Source organism: Mesocricetus auratus, unplaced genomic scaffold, assembly GCF_017639785.1.
Source record: "Mesocricetus auratus isolate SY011 unplaced genomic scaffold, BCM_Maur_2.0 Super-Scaffold_100029, whole genome shotgun sequence".
Classification (NCBI taxonomy): domain Eukaryota; kingdom Metazoa; phylum Chordata; class Mammalia; order Rodentia; family Cricetidae; genus Mesocricetus; species Mesocricetus auratus.
The window spans coordinates 10738936-10765279 of NW_024429210.1; the positions used below are offsets into that span (position 1 = coordinate 10738936).

A 26344-nucleotide genomic window follows, 5' to 3' on the forward strand; every position below is an offset into this window, starting at 1 on the left:
ACACACACACACTAAAAATGTTTAAATCGGGCCGGGCATTGGTGGCGCACGCCTTTAATCCCAGCACTCGGGAGGCAGAGGCAGGCGGATCTCTGTGAGTTCAAGGCCAGCCTGGTCTACAAAGTGAGTTCCAGGACAGCCTCCAAAGCTACAGAGAAACCCTGTCTCGGAAAAAAAAAAAAAAAAAAAAAGTTTAAATCGCCGGGTGGTGGTGGCACACGCCTTTAATCCCAGCACTCGGGAGGCAGAGGCAGGCGGATCTCTGTGAGTTCAAGGCCAGCCTGGTCTACAAAGTGAGTTCCAGGACAGCCTCCAAAGCTACAGAGAAACCCTGTCTCGGAAAAAAAAAAAAAAAAAAAAAGTTTAAATCGCCGGGTGGTGGTGGCACACGCCTTTAATCCCAGCACTCGGGAGGCAGAGGCAGGTGGATCTCTGTGAGTTCGAGACCAAGCCTGGTCTACCAAGCGAGTTCCAGGACAGGCTCCAAAAAATACAGAGAAACCCTGTCTCAAAAAAAAAAAAAAGTTTAAATCATGATTGATCGTAGCTCAGTAGTGGAGTTGTAGGTCTTCAGATTCTCTGTCAAGAGTCTTCACCTACCTTTGGCATTCTGTGAGGGTTGGATGTCCTGACTGTGTGAGAAGAAAGTGTATTACCCACAAGGCTTAGGTGGTGCGGCCAGCAGACAGTGCTAGACTGAGAAATGGAATGCCTTCGCTCTTGTTTTTAAGATTGTGTTAAGCTTTAGGTACTGTCAGATTTTTAGGAAAGAAAAAGGCCTAATTGCTAATGCAAGAATGAAATGCCTGTGAACTAAAGTGGTAGCCATTACACCTAAGTTTATAACAATGAGCTACCTTTTGGAAAAAGATCCTTAGCTTGGGGCTGTAGCTGTGCTTGTATGGATTGAGACCTGAGGGAGGAGCAGGAAAAAGGAGGCCTGGCGAGCTGCAAGAGGTGGAATGGAGCCTGTAGTAGATTAGTTTGTCGTTGGGGACGGGAAGCCTTTCTCTTACTGCGCCATCCCTGTGAGATTAGCAGTTTCCTGACCTTCACATCCTATATGAATTTTATTTTGAAAATCTATCCCATTTTCTGTTATGGTAAATGTACGGTTGATGTATTTTTGATGAAAAGACATCTAGCCCAGCTTATTCTATACAGTGGTTTAATAATTGGAACAGGCAGGCTATGTGGAGAGACTGTCTTTAACAAAGAATCAGTCTTTGTGTATACTTCCCAAGTGCAGGTAAGGGAGCCTCAAGAGCATTGGTGCTCTTGTAGAGGACTCCAGTTTGGTTCCCAGCCCCCTTCTGTGGCCTCCACAGGACCAAGGCATGCACGTGTTTTATGGACACACATGCAGTCCTAACTCCCTTACTCAGAAGTTTTTTTGTTTTTAAGTACAGGGAGGATCTCCCTTTATCTTTGGTGTGTGGGACTAGGCAGGAATCGCTGTGCTGGCCCCCCGTGGAACTCAGCCTGTGGAGAAGGAGCAGGGAAGAGGTACCTATGCTGGATCTGACACCTGGCAGCTGCAAGGCTGCCGCTTCACACTTTGACCAGTTGGGCAAGTACTGCAGATTCCGTAAGTCGGGAGAGAGAAAATACAGCGCCTGCACTGAGAGGCTTTGAAGCCTTCAAAAATACAGCCTGGCCAGCTCCTCGCTCACTGTCACTCAGCCGCGGTGAGCTACTTTCCTCAGAACCCAGACTTCTACTTCGCACCGCAGGCAGCCATGTGCTCCTTCTCTGGGCACACAGAGATAGGTGTTGCTTTCATTTTTGGCTCTTTTTTCTGCGCAGGACCACTGTATCTGGGAAGCCGTTTGCTAGGAAACATCCAGGTGTCATAAAACCCTGTGTCTTTTTGCTAACTTCAGTTCATGAATAACAGTTTCGATTCACTTTAAATTCTACAGAACTAAATACCTCTGGCCTCCCACAAAGACATCACAGGAAGAGATTATTGTAGCTTCTATTTCAATGGCTGTTTCTTAAAGTGAGCACTGAAAGTATAAGTGAGTGGGTGGGTAGGGAGTTGTGAGTAGTTACGTTGTCTTCAAAGGCAGAACTCTAGAAATGAAAAATAGCTTAGCTCTCTAGCAAAACGCTTGAAAATTTTATGCCACCTAGGCATAAACCAAGCCCTCTTAGGGCCTCGTGGGCACACTTTGTGTGATGCCAGTTTTGAATGCTATTATGACTTGCCAAAGAGATACACACTTAGCTTTTGATATTGGTTATACCTAATGAAACATCTGTATGAAACTTTGATGATGCCAAGGGTTCACTATAAACAAACAAACAACAACAACAACAAAACCTTTTTACTTCCCCTTAAAACCTGATGTCTCCTTTACTATTTTAGCCTACATTATCACTATTACTATTTAAGACAGGTTCTCACTGTGTAGTCCTGACTAGCCTAGAACTGTCTGTGTATAACAGGCTAGCCATGGACTAAGAGACCTGCCTGCCTCTGCCAAACTAGTGCAGGAATCCTATACCTGGCACTAGCACCTGTTTAATTTTGGTGAGATCATCAGTTTGATTGATAACAAATCATTGCAGAACAGTTTTAAGTTGGTCTAAATTTGTCTAGATGCTTGAGACCTTTATGTTAGGTCTTAAAGCTTTATCATCCTTAAATACAACTAGTGTAGTGGACCATTAAACAGCAAAGTGGTCTGAGAAGAATGTATTAATTGGGGTGGCAGCCAAAAATTTAAGGTAACTGACTAGCTTTTGTAATATCCTTATGCAGAATGCACATGTCATTTTTAAAGCAGTCATAAATGTTCCAGTTGAGCTGTGCCTGGCCTTTTGTTAGTGCTCTTAAATTTGAACCGCTTAGACACATGCACTCCATACTAATACTAAGGACAATATAAAGTCCCCGGCTAAGTTTGAGTTAAAAAAATTAGGCCTTTATTTTTTTAGGGGGAAATTTAAGGCTGTCAGCGTGAAACTTGGCGGAGGACGCCTCTGGCTCCCGGTGTTCTCCGAGCCTGGTTTCCCTCTAGCTGGCTGCTGGGGCTCCATACTCAGGTCTGTCCGGCTCCAAAGGTGTTACTTGGTGACCCTTTTCCACTGTGAACTTCTTCAGTCGCCAGCTCCAGATGGAGTTCATGACCCCCCCTCCATTCCTACATCTCTGAGGGCTGTTGGTGGACCCTACCCTCACACCGCCGACCGGCCCAAGTGGCCGAATAGCTCGGATGCTTGTCATATTTGTGGTCTCGCTCCTCTGCGGACTGTGCCCGCGCTGCCGCCTCTGTCACCACCCGCTCCATCATCTGCCTGTTTTCCAGTGTGTGGGGGTTAATAGTGGCACACTGGCCCTTCGGCCGCGGCACCCCCGTTTCTTCCTCTCCCGTTTCAGCCTGTGGTCCACAGAGCTGCCTGCGGAAGCCGGGTGCCTGTCAGTCCCTTCCTGAGCCTTCACCGGGGCGGAATCTGCATTTATGGTACCGCCCGCGGAGGGCGGGTCCGGGGCGGGGCCAGGTCTGCTGGAGGCGGGGCCTGAGGGGGCCGGGCCCTGCGGAGGGCGGGGCTGTCAGGGCGGGGCCCGGGCGGGGGCGGGGCCTGGCCGGAGCTCGCCGGAGGCTCGCTGGCGGACGTCACTCCTGCACGGCGAGTGCTGGGGCACGAGCGGCAGCTCGCTCTGCCCGGCGTCCCCTCCGCCCGCCCACCTCCTGCTTCCTCCGGGCCGCCCGCCGCCGCCCCCACCATTGTATGATGTTCCCGACGCGCAGGCAGAGGACGCCGGGGTGGTAGCTCTGGCCTCTGGCGCGCTCCCTGCCAGCGTCGGCCCCGTGGCGGGGCGCCCCGCATGGAGCGGGCATAGCCTGAGGGGTGGGTGGAAGCCCTCGGATGCGCTAGCTCCGGGCGGACCTGCCTGTGGTGAGTTCCCGGCCGGACGAGCTGGAGGCGCCCCGGGTTGGGCTCCCGCGGGCGGGGGGCGGTGCTGGGCCGGGCCGGGCGGGAGCCCAGGGCGGAGGAGGCCGGGCCGGGCAGGTTGGGGCGCACCCGCGGCCGGCCGCGGAGACCCCCGCTGTCACGGCCCGGGGCAGGAGCCGGGCGGCCGGGCTGGGGCTGCCCCTTTCCGGCTGGGTGTCTGTGCTCGTGGTGGCTGTGGTGCTAAGGACGTGCGAGACTTTTTTTTTTTAAGATTTGGGTTGCTTGCACAGAGGCTGCTTCACTTTTGAGTTCCGTGTCTGGGTTTGCATCCAACTTACTATATTGTGTTTTGAGAGTTTCCCGGTGGTTAAGCCTTAAAACGGCTGTCTTCACCCTCTTTTCTTCCGTATCCAAGTGTATTGATTTCGGATCCGAATGTATATTAAACTTAACGCCTCCCTGGTTTTTAAATTAGAAATCTACAAGTCATCTTGGTGGTAACCGCCTATGACGGGGCGGGGGGGGGGGCGGCGCTGAGGGAGCCAGCTGTCCCGACGTGTAGACTTTGTACCATTGACACTGGGCACCCTTCAGAGAACCATTGCGTCGGGAGAAAGTACCGAACTGTTGATGTTTTTTTCTTGACCATAAATTGTCCTAGGTTTAACAAATAGTAGCAATCAATAGAGTTGAGAATTGAATGTTAAGTTTCGCAAAAAGGATGAGACGATCTGTTTTAGAGTAACTTTTTGTTTGCAACTAAGTAGTTTCAGGAGTGTAAAGTACGTTTTTCCAGGCAGCAGGGGTAAGACGCTCAGCCCTCAGAAACAACAGTTTTTATTTGAGTAGAATTGGTCAAACCTTTGCTGGTCGTACGGGATTCAGTGGTTTCAAACTTTGTTCTTGAAACATGCTTTTGATTTCCTAATATATGTTAAGTGTTCAGAACCTGTATAAAGAGCCCGGAAGTTGTAGTCACCAGTAGGATTGCCAAGGCCCTAACTTCTCAAAGCTGCTTGTTGTTACTGACAGGAGAGAGGTGGGCCAGGGCTTCACTTAACCCCTGGAGGGCTACACACCTGAGCCCTAGGCTGTTCTGCTGGGGGCTCTGTGTGTGTGTGTGTGTGTGTGTGTGTGTGTGTGTGTGTGTGTGTGTGTGTGTGTGTGCATGTGGGTGTGTGTGGAGTGTGTGTATATGGTGTGTGTGTGAGTGTGTTGCTTACCTCACCCTAGCTGCCACTCCACCCCACCCCTCTAGTATCACTTTATTTTGATTTGAGGGGGAAGGTACTAAGATCCCAAAGCAAGAAGAATCGTGGATCTTTGCTCTCCTGGTAATTTTTTTTCTAAGTTTCTTCATTTAAAAATATAGACAGCTGGTCTGGGTGTGATGGCATACCCTTTAATCCCAGCACTGGTGGATCTGTAGGAGTTCAAGACTAGCTTGGGCTACACAGTGAATTCCAGGCCAGCAAGTATTTGTTTTTAGTTAGGTGTGCTTTAAAATAATGTCTTTCCTCTCCTAATTAAGTATGTTCAGCAATGCATGCTTTCTAGTGAGAAATCTTATGAAATGGATTCCTCCTGGCTCTGTTCCATGCTTTATTTCAACAGGTAGGAAAAGGGACTCACATTTTATAACACCCACTGTATGCCAGGAGGTGTCCTAGGAATAGTGTTATTGTCAGGCAAGTGTCGGGACTCCTAGGTAACAGCTGCTTCTGATAAAGAGCTGAGAGAAGACTTTGAACTCAGATGCACAGAATCTTTACATTCCCTTTGCTGAGTTATCCTACGTGAAAGCTTTTTTAGCTTCATTAAGGAACAGAAATAGAAATTTTACCCGGTTACTAAAACTGATTATTAACAATGGCATAGTAAACAACATACAGTTTTCAAACCACTTAAATTTATGAATGATACTGATATCTTATGGCTGCCACTATTTTAAACAGTGCTCTGATGGTAAAGTAAAAGTTGCATAATTCAAGAATGTCCTTACTTAAAATATGTTAGACTCTAGAAACTAAGAAAGGTAAGAGCTGCAACATTTTTTACAGGTTTATTTTGATGTGGTTTCCTACTAAAGAACACTAGTGAAAGTATGAGTTTGTTGGTTTGGGGGTTGGTTTTTTGTTTCCTTGTTTATTTTGTTTTTGTTTTGAGACAGGGTTTCTTCTGTGTAGCCCTGGCTATCCTCTGTAGATCAGGCTGGCCCTCAAACTCAGAGATCTGCCTGCCTCTGCCTCCATAGTTACTGGGACTAAAGGCATGCACCACTACCATCCAGCCAAAGTATGATTTTTATTTTTATTCATGTTTTCAAGATGGAGACCACTTAGCCAGTTATTTACAGAACAGTAGGTAAGTATGGTATTCAGAAGGGTGGACTTTAATGTACTTAGAGAATTTCCTAAACTTTGCAGTTGTGGATATTTTCACTCATTGTCTTAGTGTAGTGTAGGGAGAGAGCTCTTGTTGCAGGAGTCGTCATATCTGATTGTTGAGTCCAAAGATCAGACCTGTGCTAAAGATACCAGAGGGCAGAGCTTCAGTTTAAGTGAAAAATGGCCTGGCGCTAAGGGCAATGCCAGCCTTCATACATCTCTCCTGTGTGTGTGTGTGTGTGTGTGTGTGTGTGTGTGTGTGTGTGTGTGTGTGTGTGTGTGGCACGGGTGCGCTCCTGCTGGAGGAAGAATTCATGTGGGGTCAGAGGGCAACTTTGTTGAATCAGTTTTCCTTCTGACTTTTACTCTGGCTCTGGGGACTGACCTCCAGTCTCCATGCTTGAGTGGCAAGTACTTTTACCATCTGAGCTGTCTCTCAGACTCCATTAGTTAGTTCTGACCAGAAACACATGAAAGTTTTAAAAGGCTGTGGCCATTATATGTGCACGAGTAATGCATTTTCTGTCACTAATAAACACTGAATATTTGTCAGAGACACAGGCTGTGACTTCTGTTTAAGAAGTGACTGGCTATTTAATTTGATTTTAATATTTTGGAATGAAACAACTAACCAAAGTTGGGTTGGTTTTTAAAGAAAAGAAAATGTTGTCTTAAACAGCCAGCGTAGTTAGCATTGAAGGCAGACTCCTGTCCTGCCCAGATACTGGGAAACCCTTATGAACAGAACTGTCCCCCGGAGCGTCCGTCACTCATTGTGTGGAGCTGTGTCTTTCTCCATTAGCACTGACTAGCAGTCCATTCTTTGTAGAATCTGTGAATGGCATATGTCAGCCCAATAAGACGGCATTCCTATTCTGGGTAATAAATAGACTCTTTGTTGTTGCGGCCTCCCCAAGATCATGAGACAAAAACATGCTTGACTGTCTAAAATTTTTCTTTGAAAAAAATGTATAAATTACATTTATAAACAAAACCAGCATGATGTCTTTTAAAATACATGTTTTAATAAGTCAAAACAAATACATTCTTGTAACATACAAACCTGCTTCTGGGAAGGTGGCTGTTAGTAGTCTGAGGGTCCTACAAGCTGGGAAGACTCACTTGTTTCCATCATCTGAGCTCAGGTGAAAGTCCTTGCCATAGTTGGCAGAAGCAAACGCCGTGGCTTTATAGATCTGTTGGAGAACTCTGCCCCCGTTGCAGCTTCAGTTCAGAATGGAGTGGCCTGGCCTCTCAGCAGGGATGGCAGGGACAGGGATGGGTGAGGTGGAGCTGGCGCCTCAGTGGACTGAACTGTGTGGGCACGTGGGGGTGGGGACTGGAGGGAGAGGGCGGAGGACACAGCCACAGCAGGCTGTGCAACTGCTATAGCCAGTCTGACTAGTTTAAGGTGCCCAAAGGCAGCTTTGTTTCTGTAGTAACTCTACGTAGCAGCAAACTTAAATTCTCAAAGCCCATGCACGGCTGCAATACTATGGCTGTGTCTTTGCAAAAAACTGTCGCTTCACAGACACCCTGACTAAGCTAAGCTTTTCTTTTCACCTTTAAAATCCTTCAAAAGCAACTAGCTGGAAAAAAACCACACCTTTGTTTTTCTTCTAGAGAATTTTACTTAGATCAGTGATGGGAAAGGGACTCTGACTCTAGGACACAGTGGGCTCTGTCAGCCTGGTGGCCACAGTAAAGGGCACACAAGTGTCCAGGGGCCGTACAGCCTTCATGGAAGTCCCTGGCTGCAGGTGTACTGTCTAGGCCTTTGCTCTCCTCTTTGGCTAACTGCTTATCTATCTTTCCAGCCCAGGCTAGTTCTGAGCTCTCAGTCGTCTGCTGGAGCACCCCACCCCTTGTCGAGAGCATTGCCCAAGTTAAGAAAGACCCAAGGTCGTTTGTGTACCAGAACAGGCTTGCGTACAGTCCCAGCCACTTGAGTGAGATGTTCGGGTGGTAGCTGTTTGATGCTAGCTCTTCAGACTCCTGTCCTTTTTGAAGGGGACATCTTCAACACTTTGTGCCCACTTAAGTCTTTGTCTTTGGGGCTTTCTTTAACATTCCCAGAAGCCTATCTGGCAGAACCTGGGTACTATGGCTTCAGGAGAAGATTTTTTCTTTGTACTGGTGAGACCTGCAGTGGACTTTCCTAAAGCTGCATGTGTTTTTGCCTGTCTTCCTCAGTGCTGGGGGTGGAAAGTGCTCTACCACTGAGTCCTGGACAAACTGTTCAGTGATGTTTGTAATGCTGAGGATGGAACTCCAGGTCTTCCAAAAGTTAGGTTTAGCACAGAACAAATTTTAAAACACTGATTTTTAAAAAAATATTTTACTATGACGAGAAATATGAAATGAAGTGAATTTCAGCTGGGGGTGATTCCGAGCTGTGTGACAGTAGTTGATTTACAAGTCCAAAATGCAGTTTCTCAGATGGTCCCCTACTTCTTGTAAAGCTCCCAAAGGTAGGTAGGACAAACAGAATGTTAGAGATGGTCTGCTGGATGGGCTTGAAGAAACCCTTGCACAAGGACCGATTCCTGAAGGTGGCGGAAATGAAACTGTTAACTATTTTCTTTAGAAATAAATATTTACTATACTTAATGTGGCACTCAATTTCTATAAACAGCCTGGGAAAAAATGGTTATTCTTTTTACAAAGTAGTCACTACCTTTTAGTTTGTATTTTCATTGCCCTTTTACTATTCCAAGTATATATAAATACAAAATTTAAATTGTCTTTGTAAAACCGTGCCAGCCTAATTCTTCCATTTAAAATTGATTTTGTTATTTTACATGTATGGATGTTTTTTTCTATGTGTATTTCTCTGTACCACGTTATGTGCCCAGTACCCACAGAGGCCAGAAGGGGGCATCAGATCCCCTGGAACTGGAGGCACAAATGGTTGTGAGCTGCCCTGTGGGAGCTGAGAATCAAACTCAGACCTCTGTAAGAGCAGCCAGTGCTCTTAACACCTGAGCCATCTCTGGAGTCCTTCATAAAGGCAATTACAATAAATATTCTGAATATGTAGGTTACTTACACAGGCCTCATATTCACCACCCATTCTTTCAACTTAATCTTCTAACTCTTAAGATAAAACACTTCCGTAAAAATATTTCCTTGTGGTTTCATTCTTAGGTTTTATTCTTTTATTCTCTAGTTTTATTTAGTGATAAGGTAGTTAGCTAACCTGGAAAGCAACCTTTGGTTTTAACTAACTGAATTAGCCTTAAAGTTACTGGGCTAGTATGGCTGTTGATGAGCCTTTTTTGAAGTAAAAAAGGAAAGTTTTCACATGCTTTTTAACAGATCGTTTGGTTTCTTCTCAAGTCTTTTTTTTTCCCTTGACATTGTTTATTAAGGATCACTTATGTGAGGGGAAAAACAAGGTATCTTCAGGGAAAAGCTGCTACAAGAGGATTGAAACCAGAATCCCATCTAAGCAATTATAAATACAGGAGAAAAAATATTTTCATTATGCCCGGGAATGGGGGAGGGTGCAAAGTTGAACCAGCTTCTCTGGCACCAGTCCTATGGGAGAAGAGTCAGATCTGAGGAGTCCTTGATGCTGACAAATGAGACTTCAGATTCAGGGTGCTAAAGTTGTTGTACCCTGGACACCAAATGATTAGAAAGTGGCTTCATAATGTAAATCATTATAATAGATGTTTATAATTTCTGGTTTTCAGATAGAGAAGATACTGGTTCATCTGTTATGAGCATTAGTACTGAACAAACATCATATACCCTGAGCTTGTAATAAATGTGGCTGGAGAGTATCCCAGCTATCACACAGTAACTGGCTTCAGTGCATCCCTGGGTTAACTGCATTAACTAAATGCTTCTCCTCCGTGTTCCTGATGAAGGGTTTTCTCAAATAACTGCCTGAAGCATAGTCTCTTTGTTGTGAAAATAATTTGCTGTTACAAAGATGCAATAGGATTATTGAAAGTGGCTATACTAGTAAAATTCATAGTTGTAGACAAAGGAGATTAGCTGTGTGATTGGAAGTCAATCTCAGAGCCCCCACTGGGAGTATGAACTGTTACCTCCTCCAACTCCACCTTCATGACTTGGTGCTTGGTGTGTGTGTGTGTGTGTGTGTGTGTGTGTGTGTGTGTGTGTGTGTGTGTGTGTGTGTGCGTGCGTGCTCAATTCATAATCCTCCATGGGTCCTAACCGTGTTTTCTGAAACACTGGTGTTACTTATATACATGCAATAAAAGTTTTAACTGTAGCAAATATAATTTAGTTAGGGGTTGGTAAGGCTTCTAGCTTTTAGCATTGTGCTTTGGACGCCTGAATCAGAGGTGGGGTTTGGAAATGTAAATGCTTTGAGAACTGTGGATAGGAACTGACATGGAGTTGGAAGGTACCTTGCTGCTCTGTGGCGCCCTCTTGTGGGTGGATATGTTGCTGTCTTTCAGCATGTATGGGATTCCAATTTGCTCAGGGCATGCTTGTTTACATACAACATCAGGAGCGTTCATCTGTGTAAACATGCCTATAGAACTTATGTGATTCTCATGTAAGAAATTTGTTGTGCTTACTTGATTTTTTTTACTTGTAGAGTTTTTTTTAATATGTATTGTTTAACTTTTATGGAAAATTACAGACAGACTCAGAAGTTAAAAGTACAGTGCCGACCTGAGTCCTCAAATCATACTGGGCATAGTCCTATGAAGCTGTAAGTTCAGAGCTGCCTTTGGCCAGACTGTGGGGTGAAATAGAGGAGTTGTTGGCACCTCCATCACAGTGTCCTCCATCCGTTAGAGTTGGCATTGCAACCTGAAATTTCCAAGGGACAGAGAGCCAGTGAGTCAGGGTGTTAGTACCTGTACCACTGTTGGCATGTTCTAAAAGCTAGTTTTGCTTTCCGGATTTTTACCAACAAGGCACACTTTATTCTTCTATATCTCTCTTCTTTATTTTAAAGAAAAGTTCACTTCTAGAATTTGACTCTTGTTTATTTGGTGAAATTGGTTGTTACCTGTTAAAGTTCCTTTTGTTTTCAAGTGAAACGACAAGATTTGACAAGCCGGCATTAGAAAGTGTTCCCAGTTTAACAGAGACTTGTGCAAATCCTAAGAGGAAAGCTAACGTGTATGAAAATGTGGATGTTAGAAAACAACCCCACATGGTAAAGTTGTTTGTCTAAGTATGCGTGGAGGCTGGCCTCTGGGCCAGTTCAGCTTATCTCCTGGCCTCTGGTGGTCCTCAGGAGGACTGGGAGTTTGCAGCGGGCTGGGTGGGCAGGATTGGCCTGCGGGACTGCGGGCCAGGCTGAGTGGAGCCACAGGCGGGTGTCGGGTTACAGCAGCCTGGGTGAACACGGGGGACTGGCTGCTGTAGTGAGTGACTTTATAATTACCTCGCTGATTCGTTAGGGGAGGCTTTGTCTTACTTACCAATTAGCATGGATGTTACTGCCGAGACCTCTGGAACCCTGGGTAGGCTTTAGTTTAAAATAAGATCTTCCTGATTCCCACAGCCTCACACTTGTCACTAGCTGGTGGAGAGGGGTAGCAGAGCTGCTTTCCTCCTGGTGGACTGTTGTCTCTGTTGCCTTTGCTCCCCCCACCCCCCCACCCCCGCCCTCCCCACCAGGGGCTGTCTCTGGTGTCTGAAGACTGCCTGATGCCATTCCCACGTATCATGTACCCTCCTGCTCAGCCTCAGCCCAGGCCCAGAGGCTGGTCTGTTTCTCTTAGGCCCCTCTGGACTGCCAGCATCCCTGACCACCTTCCTTTGCAGTGCGCTCTTTTTGTTCTGGGCTGCCTCGTGCGTGCCTTGAGGGGAAGCAGGGTGTTAAAAGCTTAGATATGATCAGGTTTCTTGGTGTGGTGTGTTCTTCAGGGTGCAACATGTTAAGTGTGGAAAGCTATCTGAGCCAGTGTGGTTCCCATTGAAGCCGAGGCAATGGGGCTTTTCCTCACTGCCAGCTGCTGCCACCTCAGCACTGTGACACACGCCAGGAGAGGTCAGGCCACCATCCAGGCCCATGGGGTCAGGGACCACTCAGGACAGGGTACCAAAGGTGAGTGGAGACAAGGAACTGAGGTGATATTTCAGAAGTTGTTTCCCGACAGTTTCTAGCCCAACTTTGGCCGCGGTTGAGAGAGTGGAAATAGGGTGTGCCCCCCTGGGGTCTTGGTCTCATTAATAAAAGAATGTAAGATGAGTTCAACAGAAGCACACAGACACTTACTGGAGTTTAAATCCGCCCCGGCCCCCGAGGGTGTGCAGGGCGGCAGAAAAGCGACTCACAGGAGGGAAATGGAAGGGAGGGACAGAGCCATGGCTAGTGCATTGGCCTGGCAGTCAGACACCGGACAAGTAGCTACAGGCAGGAGGGAGGCTTTAGGAAGAGTAAGGAAGCCCTGGTACCAGAAAAAGCTCACTTGGGTTCTGACCAGCTCTGAGAGAGAAGCAGAGGAAGGAGGAAGAGCTCTGCTTCCCTGACTGGGCCTCAGGAGATAGTTGCAGAGCGGGTGACTGCAGAGCCATTGACTGCAGACTGGAGACTGGGAGGGGCTTGGCTGGGGGGGGGGGCGGGGGAGAAGAGTACAGTATCTCATTAAAGGGAAAGCAGTCTTCTACTTATCTCTTTGGCTGTTTGTTTGACACAGGGTCTCACCATGTTTGTAACCCTGACCAGCCAGGAACTCCCCATGTAGACCAGGCTGTCCTTGAACTCACAGAGATCTGCCCACTGACTCTGCTGTGAGAGGTGTGAGCTAAGCTTCCTAGAGGTGGTTCCAGGGCGGGTTGGTTGCCTGGGCACAACTGGAATGTTAGGTCTCTGCTCAGCTGGAGGTGGTACTCACTTGCTAGGAGTTTCCCCTTCTTGGGCCTTTGTGGCCACTCTCACTCTGTCTCTGAATTCTGGCTCGTAGCTGATTTAGTTAGGAGCATGCTTTCCTGTCACTGACCCAAGAGAACCTCTGGCAGTAGCCATACAGCTGAGAAATCTCTCACATTGGGAGCCCTCTCTCCCTTGGCTCCTTCTTTTCTTCAAAAGTGGCAAACTGGTGTAGAGGCCTGGGGTGGAGAGTCACTGGTGCCCCTTGTCTCTTCAGCTGTCGGTTCCTCCAGTCCCAGGCGAGCTGATGTCCCCTTTTAGACTCTTTGGGCACCAGGCAGGAAAGTGGTCCACAGATACATACAGGCAAAACACTCATACACATAGATACAAATTAGATCTTTTTGGAAAAAGAAAAGCCATGCAACTTAATTATGCTATATCCCTGGAAAATGCAAACCCCCGAGTTTCTAAGTTCAAGAAGAAACTATTCCATGCTATTGAAAATGTGTGCAAGGTACCATTCAGTTGAGCTGTAGGATGTTCCATGGTGACCGATAACTGCCACATTCCCCTTTGTCTTTGCCTGCCCCCGTCATGTTTGTCCCCCTTAGGGTGGTGCTGGCCTCATGGGAAGCACTGCCCCTAACCCTCCCCCCGGTGCCCCTGCTCACCCTTAGGTGTTCTTTGACGCTTTAATTGGATATGAGAAGTTCTATCTTGCCTAGTCATCTCCTTTCTTTGAAATTGGAGCTCAGGTATCAATTTTGGCCCCGTCTGAGTAAGAAGTAAAAGAAATCTTAGTGTGTTTCTTCGGTCAGGTATAGTAATCATTGTTTGGAATGAATTGAGTTAAAACAAACTTTTCCGTCTCCTTGTGACCGGCACAGAGTCTGCCAGTCTTCACGGACAGGAGAGGCCTTCACAGCACAGTCCATCCTGAAGTCAGCTGGGCCATGAGGAAGCCCTGGGGCCATGGGTCCAAGTGACAGCAGGTGACAGCAGTTGGTGGTGGTGGGATAGCAAATGGCAGTTAGTAAAAGATTTTCTGTTTGTCCCATGAAAGTCATAGATGCTTAATTTTGACATTCCACATAACATTAAAGGACAGCGATTTAAGAAAATAAAAGGAAGATATCATTTTTGAATAGTGGGAAAAGAATTATAGATAACTTTTAACTTCATATTGCATTTGGCGGGGAGTCTGAATGCCTTAAAAATAAGGGCTTTGGGATATCACTCCTTAAACACAGGTAGTATTTATTTAATCTTTGGACCTGGGCATGAGACGTTCCATCTAGTCTAGATGACTGCTTGCCCGTTGCCATCGTAAAGTTGTGTTCATTGCCTTTGCCCTGCTTGCTCCAAAACAGAAAGGGAGGCCTTCACCTGAGTAGTGGTGCTCTGGGCCAGTGTGAGAAATCCTGGTTCTCAGAGATCACAGCCCAGCATCACCGGGAAACTTGAGGAGGCCCTGAGCTGAGGCTGGGCACTTGCCTAAGTGGGAGCCTGGGGTAAATGTGAGGGACTCACAGGCGGGGTGTGCAGGCTAGAGCTCGCTGTCTCCCACTCTGTCCTGAACTCGCTCTTGTAGACCAGGCTGGCCTCACTCACAGAGATCTGCCTGCCTCTGCCTCCCGAGTGCTGGGATTAAAGGCCACCGTCATCAGGCCCCTGTGTCTTCATTTTTTTTCATTCACTGTTCTTTTATTGAAGACTAGTTTGCTGTCAGGGAGGGGCCCTGAGCCAAGAGTGCTGAGGTGAACAAAACAGTTAGTCTTGTGCCCCTCGAGGGCAAGTCTGGCGGTAGTTGACAGAGGCAAATGGAGCTACCAAGCTGGGTCCCAGAGGCTACAGCCACACTCCCATACTGGGTGAATTTCTCGGGACCAGGAATGGTGGAGCCCTGTGTAGGAGGTAAAAGTTTTCTGACTGTCTAGAGTCTAGACAAAGTCTTTTGAGGACAGTTGTACTCATTACTTTTGGGCACCAACCTCAACAAAATACGGTCTTTTTTCTTTTGCTGTGTTTTTGTTGTTTGAGGCAGGATACATCATCTGCCTCTGGCTTCCCAGTGTTAGGATTAAGCAGAGTACTAGGGTCTGTTTCAATTTTAGTTTGCTGCAGTTAGTCTGTGCTAGGTCAGTTTTACAAAATACTGACTGGCCAGGGGGCGTGGCTCGGTGTCTGAGGGCATACCCATCGTGAGTAGGCTGCTTGAGTCTCAAATGTCAGAGTTTGTTCCTAACGGTTGGGAAGGGGCTACATTTTATCTCAGACCTTACAGTGAGAACCAATGGATATCAGTAGAAAAGCAGTTGATAGTTTTTAGGCTTGGGTAGCGAGAGGAAAGGAAGGACCACCCACCTGAATTCCCTGTGTGGAGTGTCCTAGCTCAACCCCGAACCCTAGGAGCTCCGAGGGTCTTTGGATAGAAGATTTGCAAGCCGAGGGAGGGGACAGAGTGGGGCACCAAACCCCAAGTACCCTCGCAAGCAGGCTAGAATCCAGCTCAGGCCTTGACCCTGGAGCCCTCCATTCCAGAGGGTAGCCCTCGCCGGCCCTCCCAGTAATCCCTTAGCCCCTGTGCTGCTTTGGCTGGCTGCCCCTTGTGGAGCCTTTTGAAAGGTCACGTGCCTGTCCAACCGCCTAAAGAGCTATTGTTATTTTTTCTGAGTGTCTGAGGAGCTGGCCACCGTGGTCTAGGAGCTTGAGCCAGGCCCAACACTAACAAAAGGGGCCATGTGCCTGGCCGTGTGCTGCCTGGTTCTTCAAGGAGGCATGCTGTGTCTTCTTCAAGGAGATCCGGGGCACACATAGCCCTGCCTCTGTGGATGGAACAGAGGTCTTCTCGGCAGGGGCCAGTGACGAGCTTGTTCCTTGTACTAATCAGATTCTGGGGAATCCACATTTTGGTTTTGTTGCATTTTTGTTTTCCTATATGGCTTAATTAGATTATGTACATTTTGCACTTTCATTGGGCGCATGGGGCCATTTCTGTTTGCTTCAGTACAAAACAGAAAAATGAAAGTAAGCCTGTTCTGAGACATAATCCACCAGAGGCCCTTATTTACACACTTGAAGAACACCCGAGATTCAACTTGTCTACCTTATCCTGGTCACGGATTTTGCTTACAGGGACCCTTCACCCTCCTGTTGACGGCAGCATACCTCCACCGGCTTCCTAAACAGCAGGGTTAGCATGCAGCTTTGGCCAGACACTCTTGTCTAATTGGAAGTTAGGTGCTTCTCACATAGAAAATGTCTCCATAGATGCTGTTCAACTGTGGGAATTGTGCTAAATGCCTACAGAATCACACAGTCCAGTTGTGGGGTTCTTTTGTTTGTTTTAGATTTATCGTGTGTGTGTGTGTGTGTGTGTGTGTGTGTGTGTGTGTGTGTGTACACGTACGCGCACGCCCACGTCTAGGGTCCCTGGAGGTCAGAAGAGGCTATGGGGTTCCCTGGAACTAGCTACAGACGGCTGTGCATCATGGAGGTGCTAGGAACTGAGCCCTGGGTCTCAGCAGTGACAAGTGCTCTTAGCCCTGAGTCATCTCCCCAGCCCTTGGGTGTGACTTCTGTGGAAGTGGCAAGTGGAAAGAAATGTGTTGCTAGGCCAACAAGGTGTGTTGTTGAGGAGCACGTGCTCAAAGAGCCTTGATGGCCGAGTGACCCATGGTGGAAGGACAGAACTATCTCCACAAGTCATTCCTGACCTCCACAGATGCGCGCACACACACACACACACACACACACACACACACACACACACACACACACACACACACACACACAAACAAAACCAGGGGCTCACCAAGTATCCCTCTCTGGCCTGGAACTCAGATCTATTTCTGCCTCACTGGGTACTGACATCAAAGGCATGGACCAGTTCAACTAGCCTTACAAATCAATTTTCAAAAGAAGTGTGTTATTGAAAAGTAAAAAGTGGTGGTGTATTCTGTAACCCAGATACTTAAGAGGCTTGAAAGGCAGATCACGTAAGTCTAGAAGTTTCAATCAGTTTGGTGAGCAGAGATCTCATCTAAAAAAAAAATAGAGAGAGGGAGAAAAAAAAGCCTTCCTCAGTTTTATATTAATGAGTGGACTTCTACACTGTTACCTAAGGTTATCTTTGCCATAGAAAAATCCGTAAAAAGGCTAGGCGTTGGTGGCACACGCCTTTAATCCCAGCACTCGGGAGGCAGAGGTAGGGTAGATCTCTGTGAGTTCGAGGCCAGTCTGGTCTACACAGTGAGTTCCAGGACAGCCTCCAAAACAATACAGAGAAACTCTGTCTCAAAAAAAAAAATCCATAAAAGTGCCAAGTAGCAATGAGTCTCTGATTTGATCTTGGCTGTATTTTAGTGTCTCAGATTTCTGTGTTGATGGGCCACTTTGATAGCCCCACCCCCTACCCTGTCATTTGTGAATTTCAGTAAAGCATAAAAACAATTATTTGAAAAATGAAGTAAAAGGGGTAAGGGGCAGGGGGTGGGGGACGGGACTGTAAAAGCTTGTGTTGAGGGTTAGATTTGCAGACCTAACAGTTACTTTGTAATATTGCTATAAACCTCCCTAAGTAATACAGTATATTCACTTACCTCACCTGAAGGGTTACCAGTTCCCAGGCTAGCCCCACCTGTGAGCTGTAGTGTGAGAAATGCTGATCTAGGGTGTGCAAGTATATACTTGTGCTCTTATACATTCAAGGGGTCTGTTCACAGGGTGACTAGCAGATCAGCTAACATTGTGTGCAAAATAAATGCCTTACAAGCTCTTTAGCCAAAATAGCATTTTTTTCCTGAGAGTATTAAATGCTTAGATTGTAGGCAGATGCACATACAGATGTGAACACAGTTACACACTTTGAAACCCAGTTGTCTGGTGGTGCTTCTGATGCACTGTGTTTTTCAGAGTGAGATAAGACTCTCCTCTGATTTGTCAAGTGTGAATGAGTACAGATACTCCAGATAGGACGCGTCCAATGCAAAGAAGACATACAGGTGAGACTCACTAGACAGTAGGAACTCTGTGAGGTGAAAGATAAGCCAGTTGTTTTTATTAGACCCTCCTGTCTCAAAGAACAGTTGTGTTGATTGCTATCTTTGGTCTGGTCTTTGATCCTAAGGATTGATACCCATCTTGTCGATGCTTACGGGATGAGGGGAAATGGTTTCATACAAGCGATTCCACATTCTTTAGAAGCATCAGCAGATCTCAAGCCAGTGCTGGCATGGATAAGGCTGAAGCTATCATCATCTCTCCCATCCTTTATGGGGGTGTACGCCAGACTCTGGCCTCCTGTATGTCTGCTTTGTGGGGTGGACAACATGGCCTTCCTTTAAACAAAATATTGGAGGAAACTTCTGTGAATTGTATGTTCCCTTAGCCTTCCCCTTTAGGGTCACACTTGACGTTCAGAAGGTTTGTGAGACACAGGAGGGGTTCTGTGGTGACTCCTCCCACCTGGGAAACCGAGACGGGGAGTGCAAATTAGAGAAGGAATGAAGAAGTACTGTAGAGAAAGAGGAAAAAGGACGTAACTCCCGAGCACCTGTGGAGAGCATCCCCATGGTCCGGGGTGAGTGCTGCAGAGTGCCAGGGGCCTGGGCACAGGAGAAGCCCGGCCTCCTAATCTGGCCCCAGAAGCCAGGTTGGGCTGGGCGTGGTAAGCTGAGGCACAAGGATTTTTGAGTTGCATCTGAGAACTCAGTCCAAAGGTTCATATTGGAAGCCTGCCTTGAACTGTAAGACAAAAACAAGATAGCAAGCATTGAGGGGCAGGAACTGGTCCTCAGAGCAGGTTTCCATAGCAGTGACCACCAGCGAGGCAGCAGTGTTCGCAAGGAGCCTGACTGTAGCCTTCATGAGACTCTCAGGGTCTTGTAAGTCCTGTGTCTTCCAGACACCCAGGTATCCTTGGAGTCACAGTAGGTGTTTCGTTAGGACAGTCTCTAGTTCCCGAGTAGCAGGGCTAGCATTACAGTCAGAGCAGATCCCTCCAAAACTACAGCAGTCGTGTTCACACACAACTCTGTGCTGTCCAACAGAGTCAAGCAGAGCGCGGGTGCGGAGACGTGCATTCCACGCAGTCTGGAATGAAAGGCAGTCACACCTCAGTCTCAGTGGCCACTCAGCTTCACCACATATCACCCGACAGGCAGGAAGGCTTCGCGCATAATGAGGAAGGAAAAACGTTGGAAGCACACGCGGTTCTACCAAGATTGTGTGTGTTCTCCCTCCTCTAACTTGATGCCTTCCATATTTTTAGTTGTGTTCAAGCTGTAATTTATAACACCTCTGTCTGTTGAGGTTGTGCGCTCTATGTTCTTGAGCTTTAAAAATAAACCCATTTGGGGGAGGGAAATTGAACCTGTGTGATAATGTTAGGCGTGCGAACGCAAGCACATGAGCTGAGAAAGTAAAAATCATGTTTCCATGGTAACTCCTAACTTCTCCGCGTCGTGTTGTACACATTACTCACACAGTACATTGGCCAGGATGGCCTAGTGATAAAAATCGCTCTGCAGGCATATGAGAGTGGATGTCCCACTTCCCTGTCTCCAGGTCTCCCCCAGTGAACCCACCTGTTCTTACTGAACCCAGTCAGGAGGCTGCATAGACGAGTCCTAACCTCTAAGTCAGCATCTTTTTCATGTGGAAATTAGCCTTCATGGGATTCACACTCTTCCCTATGTTTCTCCTTTGTAGATATATGTTGGGTAAAGGAGGAAAACGGAAGTTTGATGAGCATGAAGATGGGCTGGAAGGCAAAATCGTGTCCCCCTCCGATGGTCCATCCAGGGTGTCTTACACCTTACAGCGTCAGACTGTCTTCAACATTTCCCTTATGAAACTGTATAACCACAGGCCCCTGACAGAGCCCAGCTTGCAGAAGACTGTCCTAATTAACAACATGTTGAGGCGGATCCAGGAGGAACTCAAGCAGGAAGGCAGCCTGAGGCCTGCGTTCACCCCCACGTCCCAGCCCAGCGACAGCTACAGGGAGGCCCCACCTGCCTTCACCCAGCTGGCCTCCCCTCCCGCTCACCCCTGTGGCCTAGGAAGCACTACACCTCTGGAGGCCTGCCTCACCCCCGCCTCCCTGCTAGAGGACGACGATGACACATTTTGCACTTTGCAGGCCGGGCCCCCCGCGGGTCCTCCCAGACTGTCCTCTGCAGCCCTCCCAGAAAAGGACAGCTTTTCCTCCGCCTTGGATGACATTGAGGAGCTCTGTCCCACATCTACCTCCACAGAGGCTGCCGTGGTCACGGCGGCGGCGCTTGGCAGCCCGAAAGGAACCTCCAGTGAGCCCAGCATTCAGAAGCCTGAGGGGCCCCAGGAAGGCCGCACAGATGACTCACGATTCATGGACTCCCTACCTGGGAATTTTGAAATAACCACGTCCACAGGCTTCCTGACAGACTTGACCCTGGACGACATATTGTTTGCTGACATTGACACATCCATGTACGATTTTGACCCCTGCACATCTGCATCAGGGACAGCCTCAAAAATGGCCCCTGTGTCAGCTGATGACCTCCTCAAGACCCTGGCTCCCTACAGCAGTCAGCCTGTTGCCCCAAGTCAGCCTTTCAAAATGGATCTCACAGAGCTAGACCACATCATGGAGGTGCTCGTTGGGTCCTAAGACTGGGGACCCCTTGACTGTGCCTAACCAGGCCCTACAAGCATCCCCGCCACCCTGACAGTTTCTCCGCACTGTGCATGTACCCTTGCTTGCCTTTTTCAGAGAAAAAGACACTTTTACAAAAGGATCACACTAGTATTTTCTTTGAGCAGAGTTGGAGTGCCTTCATTCGAGTATGACCACTTTTAATACACTCTCTGAGTGGGCCCCACAGAGGCCCGCTGCCCTGGCTTAGGAGAGAAGACATTGGAAGACTGTGTTGATGATGTTGAAAGCTGACCGTGAAGAATTCAAGTGAAGCACAAGGATTAAGTTGGAAAAGCTGTAAATTGCATGTGCATATTTGTCTATTTTTTCTATAAGTTTTATTGCAAGAGGTAAAAAAGAATATATATCTATATTATTTGGATAATCTCAGTACCTTTCTTGGCATTTTGCCCTGTATAAGTTGACTTGGCAATTCTGCCTTTTTAGAGGCATTAACTCCTCATAAGTGTTGCATTTACATGGCTGTTTAGAAAACTGCTGCCCAAATTTATTTTATATTTTTGTACAGATTCTGCAGTTTATGATATTGTTTTTCTAAAAACAAACGCTGTTTATACATACGAGATAGCTATTTTGGTAGGATTTGCTCACATAGTTCCTGCAGATGTAAGCTGTACAAGTTGCACTTGTACTTTTATAGAGTCGTAATGTTTTCTATGTGTATGGTGCAAGAGAAAATTGGATCAGATCAATCTGAAGTTGGTGTCCCCACACACAAATGCACACAGTGCTTTAACAAAGGGCCAGGAGATCTGGCACCCAAATCTCACAAGCACCAGCCCCGGGCACCGTCACCTGCCAGTACTGTGACTTCCAAAGCCAGAGCCCTGTCTGCTCCTCGGGCTTGCATGCCCGGCAGCAGATCCTGGGGTTGATGTGACGGTCCTTTTAGCTCCTGCTTTTGAGCAAAGACTGTATCGTTTTGTTCAAGAGCGCACTCGTGGTTGGATGTGGTGGTGGTGTACCCCTTTAATTCCAGCACTTGGGAGGCAGGGCAGGTAGGTTGTTGTGAGTTCCAGTCCACCCAGAGCTATATCGTGAGAACCCTGTCTCAAGGAGGAGGGGTGGGGGAGAGTAAGAAAAGGATTGTATTTATGCCAAGTTTGCTCTTTTAATTGTTTTTAATTTTGTAAAATGTAAACCCCCCCTCTCCCCCCCATCTTACACCTTGGGCGTAGCTTTTATGATGAGACCACAATTTTACATAACAATTTTACAACAAACAACTGACCTCTTCCTGGAGCTGAGCCCTACCTCGGTGCTTAGGGCTCACGAAGAAGAAACCCGCCCCAGAAGGCATCCATCATGTTGCTGAGCTGCCTTTCCCAGTGTCCCTCCCTGGAGCTTTTGTTCCCTCTGTTGCTAAGAGCTGCAAATGGTATCTTCATGATCACCACAGTGAGCTGGGCTCACCTCAGCAAGTGGGGATGCGCTCGCAACATCTGTGACTGCAGCCGCCGTCTATCACCCTATGTCATGGTGTCCAGTCTGGTTGCTTACTTTAATTAACTGCTAATTTAACCACACTTTACAAAGCCGTTATCCCCAATACATAACAGGCATTTCTACGCTGTCTCTGGCCCTCCCCGTCTCCTGGCCCCTTAAACAGCTTTTTGTTCGCAGTGCTCTCCCTCCCCCCCCCAGTTGTACCAGTTTGCTTCCAGGTACCATGCCCGTCGCTGAGGTCTGCCGCTGCCTTCATGGGGTGGTTACTTCAGCCGTGGCGTGCAGCTTACAGCCGACGTTGTTTGCAGATGGCTTCCTTAGGAATAACTTTTATATTTATTTAAATTATGGGATTTTGTTTTGTTTTTGTTGTTGTTGGTCATTTGTCACCAGTTCTGCTCACTTCTTGCCATGGATAAAACTGGGTCTTTCTGGCCAATTAAAAAGATAAGTTTATAAATGGCACTTTAAACAAGCCATAGCTAGTTCTATCTTTATAATGCACATGGCAAGCAAATGTGTCCATGATGAAGGAAATGCTCATCCCAGCGAAAGGTTTGTGTGTGGTGTGATTAATATCCTTCTGCACCCTAATTTACCTTCTCCCGCGGCCATGGGTTTGAAAGGCGCTTCCCAGGCTATGGATCAGCGAGAGGCCCACCCAGCTGCACTCGCTGTCCTGCAGGCGCCCTCCACAGCCCCTCTCACCACACAAATGTGTTTGCTTTGATGTAGGGCCAGGGGCCAGATGACCAGGTGAGGGGTTGTTGCCGACGCTCCCAAGTGACATTGTGCCTGTCCATTTTAAGAACTTTCCATTCTTTCTTGAAGAAAGCAGCTCTACCCATCCTCTGTGTGTTAGACCTGGAGGACCCTGTGAACTGGCCACATGCCACAGTCACTGCATACGTGTGCATATACAGTAATGTTGACTATTCCCAACAAAAATGGCACAGCCCAGTTGATTGCCATTGTTGAAGACTGATCGACAGTAACATAGAACAACTGAACTTTTGTTGGATTAGCAAACCGTGTGTTTAAACAATCCCGTATGTTGGGCAACAGTTCAAATAAGCTCAGAGAAGCATTGCCCAAACTTAGTTCTCTGGCTCCAGTGCATTAGTAAGGCCAGGCTTCAAAATCCAAACACCCACCCCAACTCAGCAGGCATGTGCTTATTCTGCAGACATGCATGGGAAGCTAATGGCCCGTTTCAGAAATAGCAAGCCCATCAAGAGTTAAGGCTGACTTTGTATCCTATTTATATTAAGTGGTGTCCCAACAGGGACAAGGTGGAGCCCCAGAGCGAGCTCTCCAAGTCGCAGTCTGAGTGCGGGACGCGCCGCAGTTGTGACTCACCTTCACAAAGACAGTCTCGTGGCATCCACAGGCAGGCGGACAGCCTGGGTGTTTGGCCTGAGAGGTTTGAAGAGGTGGTTTTCCCCATAAGTTATTTATTCCTTGTTTTTCCTGTGTAAATATATTTATTTTGCTGTGGCGCTCTAACAACATCTGGGTGGTTGGTGCAGAATGTATTTCTTGTAGGAATGTAAATCTGTATTAAAAGGGGGAGCCCCCAGCCCGTCTTCTCATCAAATACACAGCCCACATTCATTTTCACTCTCGTCTCCAATATGGGTCTATTTGAAATATGCAAAGGGTGTGGATAAGGGATGTTTTAATACCTCCAAATTTTTAAGAAAATAAGTATAAAAGGATTGATAATTTTTTAAAGTTTTCTTAGCAGCACTTTCACTTATGACAGAAGGGGCAACACAGGGCACCCACCTTCAGACCAAAGGGTGAGGAATGGCCACAGCCTCCCTCCCACACTGCTCCAGGGTTAGCAGCTGAGCTTTTATGGCCATAGCCCCTTGAAGTGCCCCAGCCATCCTGAGGTCAATCAAGGAAAATTTCTTAACAAAGTAAGCTCCAAAGAGCCAAAGTATCAACTTGCGGATCATTTTTAAAAGCTTAAATTTATTAACCACCTTTGCGGTAAACAATGAATTATGAACACTGCAAGGGCAGCCTTCTTGGGTGAGAGAGAGAGAGAGAGAGAGAGAGAGAGAGAGAGAGAGAGACTGCCTTGCAGCGATTGTTCTACTTGGTGTGGGTCGTCTTAATTTTGAACCCTTGCTCTTACAAATTGGACCTTTATACATTTCTGAAAATAGAAAGAAAAGAGCATGTTTGACTTGTCCTAGCTGTAAATGGTTAATTCTTGTGCCACCCCGCACCTGGATGCCAGCAGGGTGTGCATCTGCCCGTGTGGGATTGTTCCCAGTGCTTCCAAAAATGGGTCTACATGGTCCTTGAAAATTAGCCAGGATCAAATGCTCTTGCAGACAAAGCCAATAAAATTTTTGGACTTCTTTTGGGGAATTTGGAGAGGAAATGTAGTCCATATGTACAACTAAAGTGTTGAAAGTGTACATAGGGACATGTTAGGTGTGTGGATTTTGAGGAGGGCTTTTTGTCAAAAGTAGGTGTGACTTTTCCCCACAGACCTGAGAGCTGTGCCTTTTCTATGCAATATTACAGACGTCACATCAGAATCCAGAGGGCTGTGTTCAGTGTAGGTTCATTCAGACTGTATTTTAAACAATTGGACAGACTAAATGTACATGGAAATGAGCGGTCTTTTGTAGTTTTATATTATACAATAAACAGTTAAAGGATGAGACCTGTGTCTACAGTTTTCTTCCGACTGGTGTACCACCCGCCTGTGTCGTGACTGTTTGGTCCCGCCTTGGTACAGCATGCAGTGTGGTTTCCCCGTTCTCATCCCCTCCTGTCCTCCTGCTCCCCAGGCTTCTCGAGGTCCTCCTCACTTCCTTTTCCTTCTCTGACCCAGCTTTCTCCAGATTCACTTTTACTCAGAGCCTTTACCCTGTCTGTAACCTGAGACGGTCTTGCACCCACACTCAGGACTTGAAAGCCCGTGACTAGCCCTAACTGTTGGGCTTCACTGCTACCAGCGGTGCTGTGTCTCTCTGTTGGCCATTCTCCTAGCCCTCTCCAGTAGGCCACTTGGCTCCTCAGGCTCAACTCAGCCCCCATACAGTAAGCCTGTCCCTCGGTTCCAGCTTCTTTGTCCCCTCCGACAGCTTCCTGTCTCCCTCTGCTTCTCTGACCCATACCCGATATCATCCCCACCTACTGCTGGTGTCCGTACATCACTGGTCTTTCTGTCTTGGTGGTTTTGGTACCATAATGCCAGACTGGGCCACCCTGCCGTCATCAGGGCCTATTGGGGCAGGGATGTCCAGGCACTCCGTAGCAGCTGGGCCACTGCTGGCTGGTGAAGCAGCAGACGTGGGTAAGAGAACTGGAAAATGCACGCTCCATTAAATCAGCTTTGGAATATGGAAGGCAGGGGGTGGGGTGGCCTATAAAATGAATTGTTCTCCACAGAGGTTATATACCCCAGAATGTGACTCGTTCAGCGACAGCCTTTATAGAGATACATGAGATTAGAAATCCTGTCGGCATGGCCATGCATGCAGAGATACTGTGTGAAGACAGGTGGACATGAGGGCCATATTTCTGCAAATCAAGGAGCATTGGGGATGGCTAGCAAGCCACTAGTGGTGACACAAAGGAAGCCTTTCTTAAATAAGCTGCCAAAGGAGCAACCTGCTACCATCCTGATCTTGGATTCCTAGCCTCCAGAAAGGTGAGCTGATCTTGTTGAGTCTACCTGGGATGGGTCCTTTGTCATTGAAGCTCTGGCTAAGTACCACAGGGCAGATTTTGTCAGGAGGTCCAGTGGGGACCTCTTCAAACCTGAGGTGATGAGCATTTGCTGTTGATTGGCGATGCAGCTTTGTTTGGTAAGTCATTCAACCTCCAGGTTTACAAGGACAAGATCAGCCACACAGTCCCTAAAGCCCTTTAAAGACATTGGCAAGACCACTGCAAGTTAAGAATGCCTTGTCTGTCCTTTGTGCCCAGGACTGTTCTGGCATGTGGTTCCAGGAGAAGCTGGGTGTGTCCCTCAGAAGAGAACATCTGTGAAGCCCATAGTGCTCTCCCCAGCACCCAGAGAGTGACAGCAGGTTGATGATATGTTCAAGGTTTGCATTCCAC

At 47.4% G+C, this 26344-nt stretch overlaps 1 protein-coding gene across 4 annotated transcripts in view; it reads left to right on the top strand.

Annotated features, from left to right (window-relative positions):
- The window catches only part of Sertad2 (SERTA domain containing 2), a 103101-nt gene extending 78165 nt beyond the window's left edge, over positions 1 to 24936 (top strand). For 2 of the 4 annotated variants that reach the window (XM_013113621.3, XM_040733157.1), the window contains exon 2: positions 19816 to 24936. In XM_013113621.3, the coding sequence (XP_012969075.1) occupies positions 19820 to 20758 (939 nt within the window). In that variant the 5' untranslated portion in view covers positions 19816 to 19819 and the 3' untranslated portion in view covers positions 20759 to 24936. Of the gene's footprint in view, positions 1 to 3610; positions 3907 to 17636; positions 18686 to 19815 lie in introns of those variants that run through there. The other 2 variants (XM_005070393.4, XM_040733156.1) reach the window with 2 other exon arrangements.
- The last annotated feature ends 1408 nt before the right edge of the window (positions 24937 to 26344 follow it).